The sequence below is a fragment of the Protomyctophum bolini genome (assembly GCF_963924005.1).
Source record: "Protomyctophum bolini genome assembly, chromosome: 23".
NCBI lineage: Eukaryota > Metazoa > Chordata > Actinopteri > Myctophiformes > Myctophidae > Protomyctophum > Protomyctophum bolini.
Window position 1 is genome coordinate 28,773,366 of NC_137884.1, and position 10,932 is coordinate 28,784,297.

The window sequence follows — 10,932 nt, forward strand, 5'->3', positions numbered from 1 at the left end:
CTTTGTTCAATTTTATTGTATTGTATTTATATTTATTTATTTGTTTATGGGTGCTGTTGCACTGGTCTCACAATTGTTAGGCTACTGAAGACCAATTATAACTCTCATAACGTATGACTCGCACAACGCATCACACTGAATCAAAATGCAATTCTGTTCGTTAGTGACCTTGTTCTCAATTAATTCAGCTCCATTGCACCATAACAACAGCTACACAGAGTATGAATAGCTACACAGAGTAAAGGCTCAAATCAAGTGGCATTTGTTTATTTTGTTTTTGTGTAAAAATGTTACTATACTGTGACTATTATTAGCATATCGTTTTGCTTGTTTTTTTTGGCTTTTTTTTTTTAGAAAGAAAATAAAAACTTGAATGTTGCATTGTTCAGTAGAAATGGGACTCATGAGCTGTTTTGTTTGTATTATTTGTATTGTATTTGTTTGTATTATATACATATATATTTTAATTTTTATTATTTTAAGTTAACGGACAAAAGGTTAGACGTAATAAGCCTACAGGCTTCAGTCTATTACCTTTTCTTTTTCCATAGAATAAGAAAAAGAAAAAAACTGATGAACTAAGAATGTTTTGTATGGGGAAAAAAAATAACAACTAATAAATTAAACTAAACTAATAATCCACAACTGGGTTCTATAAGTATGCATGTTTGTTACTGTTAGTGACCTTGTTCTCATTTAATTCAGGTCCATAATTGCACCATAATCCATAAACGTCTCACGAGAGGAGATTATAGCCTGCATGGCAACGTCTTAAGGGAGAGAAACGCCGCAGCGTCATAACAGCTAATTCATGAAGTGTTTAACCCATTCTGAACGGGAACCCCTTTTGGTGTTAGCATCATGTTATGCTTTAGCTATTGAAAAATAGCAGATCTACAAGCTCATAGCGCGCCACCGAGTGGCGCGCTACGAGCTTGTAGGTCTGCTATTTTTTTTTAATCGAAGAACGACTGACATTTTTAGAATCTGATCTCAGGTCAGAATGGGTTAATCAGAGCAGTGTGTGTCCAGTGGAAACCTCGTATGAATCTGATCTCAGGTCAGAATGGGTTAAGATCCTGTCAGCGTAAAGCCTGCAGGCTGCACACTAGGCCTACTGTATATAACCTACTGTAGAATTGGGGTCAGACCCAACTATTGGGAGGGCGATCAAGCTAATTGACCGGGAGCGATAATAATCTGGAAAAAAATGGAAGATTAAAATTGGGTCTGCAGGTGATCCATGGGAAAACATTTTAAAATGGGAATAAATACAATACATTATTTTGTTAAAATGTAAAAAATAAAAATAAAAAATAAAAGTCGATAAAAAACATATTTGAATAAATAAGCATGCAGGGAAGGCTTGGAAATGAACAATTTGTTGCACGATACTACACGCGGTAGTATATGCACAACGAATGATATCAAATATTATTGACCTGAAATGTACTCGTGGTCCAGAGCTCAGAAAAGGCAGAGAACCACTGATCTACTCTTATCTCACAGTTACCATAATTCCGTAAAATATCCAACCCTCCATATTAAAACTCATTTTACATGAACTGATTGTATGATCGTCGAACACATGCATGTTTGAACCAGCTGGCTGCAGGGTGCACTTCTTTAACCTGGCTGCAGGGGGTGCACCTCTTCCCCTTCTTCAGATTTGAACTTTGAATTTCTTCACTTTCAACTTTCAACTCAAGAGTTACATTAAAGTGCCTTTCACATCTAAAGCTCACTAGTGGATTTACCAGTAAGACGCGCAAACGCGGGAAGCGAACGCAGCTGCAGATCATGTCTGTCTGTCTGTCTGTCTGTGTGTCTGTCCCGCTGTTACTGTATATGTGGACCTGGCCCCTTTTGTGCCCATATATGGAGCTGAGTGATTGCTGATGCAACACACTCCATATTTGGATAGCGGGACAGACAGACAGACAGACAGACAGACAGACAGACACACAGACATGATCTGCTAGGTCTCATAGTAAGTGCTCACTGCGTTCGCAACTAATGCACTTTCAACAGGCACAAACAATCCAACACGTAAACGTGAACAGAAATAACTTACTATAGGCTTCTAATAAAAACTGCCATATTAATAAATAAGTAATATTTTCAACTCCTTCAAAAACACTGTTTCAGAGACATATACTGTAGCAAATTTCATTCGTATTAATCTATGTTTATGCTACAAGGTAGAAACCAGTTAACCCATTCAGGCCTGACGTCGAAAAAAATAAAAAAAGGTTTTCTAAATCATGACAATTTTCTGAAAGATTTGAGGCACATTTTAACGATTTTTCAAAAATAGCAGACCTACAAGCTCGCTATGCGCTTGTAGGTCTGCTATTTTTTCAATAGCTAAATTATAACATAATGTTTAAAATACCAAAAATGGGTTTTCCGCCCCAAAATGGGTTTAAAATACTCTCTTTGAAACAACTGAGCAATTAGATAATTAAATATTATTATGAAATCTTTAGCGGTGCAGTCCCGGCAGTCTCTCTCTTATCTACTCCCAACCTGAAGGGGGCGCTATAATAGCACATCATTCAGGAACGTCTCCAAGGCGGTCAGATACTCCTCCGGGTGACAGCGCATGTGGCCCGCGTGCCGCGACACCGCCCACTTCCTGCTGGCCACGGCCACGCCCCTCTCCCGCCGCCACAGGTCGATGACGGACTCCAGGGCGAGCGGGTCGCAGAGCGCGTCGTTCTCGCAGAAGAAGAAGAGGGCGGGGCACGTGACGGGGCTGTGGCGGAAGACTCGGACGCCGGCGGCGTAGCGGTCGGCCGTCTGCGACTTGAACAACCGGAAGTAGAGCAAGGCGGCGTTCTTCACCAGCCAACTCAAACGAGGCAACAGAGTCTCCCCAAGTCCTGGATGACGACAAGACAGAGAAAAGAGAATTATATAACCGGGCGCCACTAACGACAACAACGTTTTTGACCACATTCACCTCTGTCGTCCCTATTATGAGCATGTCATTATAGGCAGAAATATTTTTGACTCCAAGGAACAGCAATGTCCGTGTTCACCTATGTGACGTTGGTTAATGAGCCAATGACTATGAGTACCAGTAGGGGCGCTGTTGTGCCAGAAACACAGAGAGAGAGAGAGATAGTATTAGTGCTGCCTGCTAATGAGAGAGAGAGGAGAGGAGAGGAGAGGAGAGGAGAGGAGAGGAGAGGAGAGGAGAGGAGAGGAGAGGAGAGGAGAGGAGAGGAGAGGAGAGGAGAGGAGAGGAGAGGAGAGGAGAGGAGAGGAGAGGAGTTGCACCACTCAGTTCACACGGGTGTGATTCTTTTTTAAACAACTACAAGCTCACAATATGTCCTATATAGGGGCTTAAGTCAGTGGTTAGTTTACAGTTTCATTTTCTACAAACCAGTAACAACAGCGTTCAGTGCATGCATAATTTAATATTGAGCCACTGGCTCCTAATTATCCATTATTCAAAAGATTGACACACAAACATAAAGAAACAAGACCCCGTCAGACCCCTCCCCCTCTCTGTCTCACCTACGGCCTATGGGTTTATACCGTTTTATACATTTGAAAATGTGTGAAATGTGGCATTCTGCATAACTGCATACTTTCTACTATTTTAAGTTCATTCTGACCTGAGATCAGATTAAAAAAAATGTCTTCTTACATCCTGACAGTTTTCTAAAAAAAAGCTATGTTTCTATATGTCAGTCGTTCTTCGATTTTTTTCAAAAATAGCAGAACCTACAAGCTCATAGCGCGCCACTCGGTGGCGCGCTATGAGCTTGTAGATCTGCTATTTTTCAATAGCTAAAGCATGACATAATGCTATAACACCAAAAGGGGTTCCAACGCCCCAAAAACACGCCCCCCGTCAGACCCCTCCCCACTATCTCTGTCTCACCTACGGCCATGTGCTCCAGCGTGCCCACCACCATGCTGTCGTAGATCTGCCCGACGACCGTGGCCGCCAGGCGGGCGTACTTCTCCTCCTCCTCCTCCGGACCCTCCGGACCACCCTGCCCCGCCATGTGTGCCAGCATCTGGGTGAAGGTGTACCCGCCGATGGAGACGGTGTGCACCAGGAGGGGGCGCCCCGCGAACCGCGGCTCCTCCAGGACCTTATAGGTTTATAAGTTTATTTATTTTAGCACGTACGTAGTACAAAAAATTAGACAATAACATAATATCAAAGAACATAAATACAATGCAGAAGGGAAGGGAAGAAGCCAGCTGGCTTATTTGGAATCCTTTCCTGTAGGAAGAGGTCATTGGTTTAAACATTAAAAGTTCATAAAGAACAGTCTAAGAAAAGTCTACAAGTTGGCAAAGGGTTGGCAGCTGTGCAGTAAAGAAATAAAAAACACAGACTGCACAAAAAACAGAAATAAACAATACAACAACAAACGCACAAAAGAAAATATAACGCATCGAGGTAAAACATGTAATCTACAGAGAGGAAAGAATAAGATATTTCTTTAGATGTTTTTTGAATATTGGCAAGGATAATGAGGATTTAAGTGAAGCATCTAGGAGGGAGTTCCATAGATGAGGGCCTCTAAATGTGATGAAAGATTGATGTTTGGACGTGCGACAATAGGGTCATTCAAAATTATCTCTTTGCCTTGTGGGGTATAGGAGTGAATGTCAGACGTAACACGGAAGAAATATTGTGAAAAGAAGACGGAAGGTCTTGTATGCATTTTTTTTTATTTAAACATAAATAAACTAGGTCTGAAAAACGTTTACTTTGTCAACATAAGCCTTTGAAGTATAGGAAGACAGTGCACCAAGTTTTGAAAACTTGGGAATGATGAGATGGATCTAAATGATCTAAAAGGGAAGAAGCCAGATGGCTTATTTGGAATCCTTTCCTGTAGGAAGAGGTCATTGGTTTAAACAGATTAAAAGTTCATAAAGAACAGTCTAGGAAAAGTCTACAAGTTGGCAAAGGGGGGCAGCTGTGGAATAAAGAAATATAAACACAAGACTGCACAAAAAACCGGAAATAAACAATACAACAACAAACCTTCAAGACCTCCAGGCCGTAGCGCGCGCCCCAGCGAGGCCACAGGAAGTGCGTGACGCGGGTCTCCACCACCAGCACGTCCGCGCCGCGCTGCCCCAGGTAGAGGCTCCGGTACCGGGCCACGGCACCGGGCCGGGCGCCCAGCCACGGCAGGAACAGAACCAGGGGGCGGCGTGGGCAGCGTGGTGGTGGCGCCACCGGTTTGGTTCCGGGCTCGGCAGGTTGTGTTTGGGCCGAGCCCGCCGAGAGCAGCGCGTCGTGGGAGGAGGAGGCGGCCTCCGGAGGCTTTGTCATGGCGCCATGAGAGATGGACTCCTCCCCCTCCTCTGATTGGGCGGTGAATAGTGTGTTTTGTTGTTGGTGGTCCCGCCTCCCCCTGATGGTGTAATACGTCATGCCGTTGCTGATCTTCTGGGAGATGACGACGCCTCCCTCTCCTCCTTCAGATATTATAACCTTCTCAGGCCTTTCTGCTCCGGAGCTGAAGAGACTGTGGGAACAGAGACAGTCGGTAAGACTCTGGGACAGCGTGTTGAAACATGGAAGAACGTGAATGAGTCATTATTCTTGTGCAAATGAACAGCACACAAGCATGCAATGTTGGGGGGGCACGCTATGAGCTTGTAGAAAATCGAAGAACGACTGACATTTTTAGAATTTGATCTCAGGTCAGAATGGGTTCATCAGACCAGTGTGTGTCCAGTGGAAACCTCGTATGAATCTGATCTCAGGTCAGAATGGGTTAATTACTTACAGTCCCATATATTTGTGTTTAGTTCATGAATAAAAGGTAACATAACTATTTAAGTGTTGTGAGAGGGTGCAGTACTTAGTTTAGACAGGTTTAGGTTTAGGTTAAGGTTTTGGTTTAGACTAGTCATTGGTTAGACCAGTCATCATTAGTCCTATACAACTACAACCACCCCCCCACCTCAAACCCTCACCCTAAGGTCACATTCTCACCTAATACTTCAGTAGACTCGATGCGTATGGGCGGAGAAATTAATTGGGATTCTTGCATATTTAATTTGCTGCGGTTTGCCTTCACACAGCTGTCATCCGCAGCAATTGGAAACGCAGCAGGGGGGACCTTTTATCAATGTGTTCCATTCATAAACTATAGCCTACACATAAAAATTATACTCATAACATAATGCATGTCACATGTGTCGTGCCTTCTGGGACTGGACCCCCCCCCTCTCTCTCTCTCTCTCTCTCTCACTCTCTCACTATACGCACGCAGTCACACACTGTTCTTTTGGGCATGGAGGCACAGCGCTGAGCGCACTGATATAACAGACAGCAGCGCTAAATGTTTACAAGTTTATCGAGATGAAAGTCCCTGCTCCCCAGTCAGTCCCCACACAGCGACAGCACTGTGGGCACAGACAGAGTGACAGACAGACAGACAGACAGACAGACAGAATATTCTGTAGGCTATAATAGGCTACACTGCAGTGTTTGTATGTGTTTTCTTAAGCAATTGATTAATGTACTCGTCCTCATTTCGATCAGGGCTTCAGTCTCCTCATTCGACCACGTCTATCCACGGTAACGGGACATTTTTATTTTTATTAAAGTCTGTTCCTAGTGTTCCTATGTGAACCCGAGGGGGTCCATGGAGAACCTGAGGGGGTCCAAATGGACCGTATGCAGTAAGGGTCCATGTGTGACCCGTCTGTAACTCTGAACGTTAAGGGGGTCCCCATAACTTCAGATGGAGAACCATGTGTGGTCTCTCCTCTCCACTCCGGTGGTAGAAGAAGTACTCACATTTTGTACTTGAGTAATCAATAGGCCTGCAATATACTAACACTCTGTTGCAAGTAAACCTCCAAAATTCTAAAATTACTTTAGTAAAAGTATAATGCCGCAAGGAACCCCCATATGAGAAGATCTATAGGGCTCTGGCAGTGATTTTAATTTCAGGGACCCCTGCATGTTTGACCTTAATTAGACTATAGTACGGACCCCCATTTAATGGCATTTCTATCTCTGGGACCCCCAATGTGTACCATATATTGTAAAATCATCAAGTTAATTTAACTCAGTGTGTATACGCCAAATGGACACGTCACTCTCTCTGAGTTACAGACCCTATTAAGGGTCCATTGGGTTCCTATATAATTATCATTTAGCTGCAGGGGACCCCCTGGAACTCCCTCAAGGACCCCTAGGGGTCCCCGGACCTTTATTTGGGAACCACTGGCCTAACCAAACATAGCGATATACTCTATATTACCTAGATCTATATCTAGAATACTCTACCTATATTCTAGATTCATGCAAGATGGTCAAGGCACGTCACACACCACACGCACGCACGCACGCAGGCAGGCAAGGCAGGCAAGGCAGACGGCATGCCATGCAGCGACATCAAAGCACTGTATTGTATTTAATGTATAATTAAGAACCGTTAACAACATATAATCCGTTACCTTCGAATGAACTGCAGGTTCCCCATGTTTCTTCCCAGCTGCAGGAGGATGTAGCCGGCTACACGTCAGTGTCACGACACCGTAGGTCTCCAGTCCGGTCCGTGTCCAGTCCGGGTCTGTCTCCTCCAGTCCGGGTCCGTCTCCTCCAGTCCGGGTCCGTGTCCAGTCCGGGTCCGTGACTCCAGTCCGGGTCCGTGACTCCAGTCCGGGTCCGTCTCCAGTCCGGGTCCTGTATTAATATGATGGATATCCTGGAATAAATAAATGAAGCCAAAACGTCAGAGTTTCGTGTCGGATGCGCAGCGTCATGCAGCGTCACTTAACGCCTCCTGGCCCCGTGTAAACTACACGGTCCGGTCCTGAGGAGACTGCACACTGAGGCAGCAGAGCTCTAATGTTGCTCCGGTTCCCGTAAGAAATACAACCGAACTGTCCCCCAACGACAACATGAACTGTCTGGAGTCTACTCTGGACCCTGGCTATCTGGCGGCAGCTTTAGGACGTTCCGCTCCCCCGATGCTCTCAAAGCTTCCCCGCTGCGCTTGCCTTCCGCAACCCGCCCATGCGCACTGCATGCGTTCTGTCATCATTCTGCATGCTGCGCGCTCCCATAGGCGCGCTCCCATAGGCGCGCTCCCGCCACGTCGTCTCTACAGAGGCACATGGGGAGAGAGAGAGAGAGAGAGAGAGAGAGAGAGAGAGAGAGAGAGAGAGAGAGAGTTTTGTATTTTACTAAAATGTCATCTTCATTTATTGCTGTCAATCTGAATTGCGTGAGTGTCAGAACAAAGAAGTAACAAGTTAGAACATAACTGACAAGTTTATCAGTCTATAGGCTATATCATTATTATCATATTTGTTAATGTATTAGAGTGGATTAGTTTGCAGCACACAGACCCAGAAAACCATATAGGCTATAGATATAGGCATATATAGACCCCGAACCTTGTAAAATGCGCAAGCTTTGAGCTTTTCTTGAAAATAATCTGATTCTGCAGGAAGATAGCCAACATGGGGTAAATAAAACTCTGCCAGAGCAGCTCCAACGTGTGCTTTGATGCTTTGCAGCTGATGACGGTAATTACAATCGTGGACGACGTGTTTGATTTAAGACACAGACATGATGATGCTGCTGGCACAGCCAGGATATGCTCCAAATCCAATCAATGAAACACACCATGCATTCACCTGAAAATGTATAGAAACAAATATTAAAAATGTAGGACTATATACAAGCTTAATTAATTCCTGTTCTGTTCTTTGACTATATAGAAGTGTCTATTTGTAGCCTATACGTCTCTAAATGTTTTGATGAATTGAACATGGTGGACCCTCTTTCTTGTGTAATGCTTAATTGGGTCGTCCACTCACAGTTAACACAACAGTCTTTGTATTGAGTTTGTGCTTGAAATGTAGTGTACTGTATAGGCCTAATTCTGCAAAATATTTCAATCAATCAATCAATCAATCTATTGGCTATAAATATAAAGTAGTCTATACTGTGAGGTACCATCTGTGTTTTAAATGGTTATTGCTAAATAAATGAAAATGCTGGATGATCATAAAAACGAACGGACTGCATATAGGCTTGTGTCCAAGTCAAGAGCTGAACTCATAGTTGGATCTGTGTCAAAGTTATTTATAAAGGAGTATCACATTTGTGTCGGACTGAGTGTCAGACAAGTCTCAAGTATTAGGCTATATACAGCAATGTCACAACATCGGGGCTGACATTTCACAAAATAGGTCACCAGCATTCAGGACGTCAGGGAAATGCTGCGCGCATCAGATGCATTTCTATTTGCTGTGCGCGTGGATGTGGCACTGGTTGCATGGTTCGTCACGGAATAATAGACGTGTAATGACGGTGTATGGCCACAAGATGGAGCCAGAGACCAACCAACCATCCATCCAACAAAATGCCACACGAAGAACGTTAGTGAAGTTGTCCTAAATTTAAAACGTTTGCATGATGTTAAGGACCACCAAATTACATTTGTAGCCTACAACTGTTTTCAGGATTTGTTTGAATATAGGCTTATGTATCTACATATAGCTCACAGTGTGTTCACTGTGTTGCATTTTGATGCATTGTGTGACTTGGTTGACATGAGGCATTATGTTATACTTTAGCTATTGAAAAATAGCAGATCTACAAGCTCATAGCTCATAGCTTGTAGATCTGTTATTTTGTCGGTTTGTTTACTGTTGAGTGAGAAAACTATGTTGCATTAAGACAAGTTAATTATCTGACTGGGACTCATTTTAAAAGACAGAAATAATTTCCCCTAGAATGGTTCCAAGATCAAATCAGCATTAAAGTCAAATGAACAAGAGTGTGAAAACACTCGCATCACTTTGGCCTTAATTATTAACACCCAGATGCGTGCGTGCGTGCATGCGTGCGTGCGTGCGTGCGTGCGTGGGTGCGTGCGTGCGTGCGTGCGTGGGTGCGTGCGTGCGTGCGTGGGTGCGTGCGTGCATCCGTGCGTGCGTGCGTGGGTGCGTGTGTGCGTGCGTGCTCAACAGCACATTAGTTAGTGAGATTTCCTCTGCTTGCCTCAGCAGGAATACTTTCAGGGCCAGTCAGGCAGATAAATATTTGAGTTAAGAAAAAACACACCCCAGGCCCCTAAACTAAAGGAACAGCACCCTGAGGGCCCCTAAAGGGACAGCAACCCTGAGGGCCCCTAAAGGAACAGCAACCCTGAGGGCCCCTAAACTAAAGGAACAGCAACCCTGAGGGCCCCTAAACTAAATGAACAGCAACCCTGAGGGCCCCTAAAGGAACAGCAACCCTGAGGGCCCCTAAAGGAACAACAACCCTGAGGGCCCCTAAAGGAACAACAACCCTGAGGGCCCCTAACGGGACAGCAACCCTGAGGGCCCCTAAAGGAACAGCAACCCTGAGGGCCCCTAAAGGAACAACAACCCTGAGGGCCCCTAAAGGAACAGCAACCCTGAGGGCCCCTAAACTAAAGGGACAGCAACCCTGAGGGCCCCTAAAGGAACAGCAACCCTGAGGGCCCCTAAAGGGACAGCAACCCTGAGGGCCCCTAAAGGAACAGCAACCCTGAGGGCCCCTAAACTAAAGGGACAGCAACCCTGAGGGCCCCTGAAGGGACAGCAACCCTGAGGGCCCCTAAAGGAACAGCAACCCTGAGGGCCCCTAAAGGAACAACAACCCTGAGGGCCCCTAAAGGAACAACAACCCTGAGGGCCCCTAACGGGACAGCAACCCTGAGGGCCCCTAAAGGAACAGCAACCCTGAGGGCCCCTAAAGGAACAACAACCCTGAGGGCCCCTAAAGGAACAGCAACCCTGAGGGCCCCTAAACTAAAGGGACAGCAACCCTGAGGGCCCCTAAAGGAACAGCAACCCTGAGGGCCCCTAAAGGGACAGCAACCCTGAGGGCCCCTAAAGGAACAGCAACCCTGAGGGCCCCTAAACTAAAGGGACAGCAACCCTGAG

At 45.1% G+C, this 10,932-nt stretch overlaps 1 protein-coding gene across 1 annotated transcript in view; it reads right to left on the minus strand.

The window, feature by feature from the left end:
- Nucleotides 1-1,003: 1,003 nt before the first annotated feature.
- Nucleotides 1,004-10,932, minus strand: part of LOC308310762 (transmembrane protein 53-A-like) — an 18,165-nt gene continuing 8,236 nt past the window's right edge. The window contains exons 2-5 of the mRNA XM_080757173.1: nt 7,462-7,712; nt 5,024-5,513; nt 3,899-4,115; nt 1,004-2,885 (exon numbers count right to left, since the gene is read on the minus strand). Of these exons, the coding sequence (XP_080613299.1) occupies nt 2,542-2,885; nt 3,899-4,115; nt 5,024-5,513; nt 7,462-7,487 (1,077 nt within the window). The 5' untranslated portion in view covers nt 7,488-7,712 and the 3' untranslated portion in view covers nt 1,004-2,541. The remainder of the gene's footprint in view (nt 2,886-3,898; nt 4,116-5,023; nt 5,514-7,461; nt 7,713-10,932) is intronic.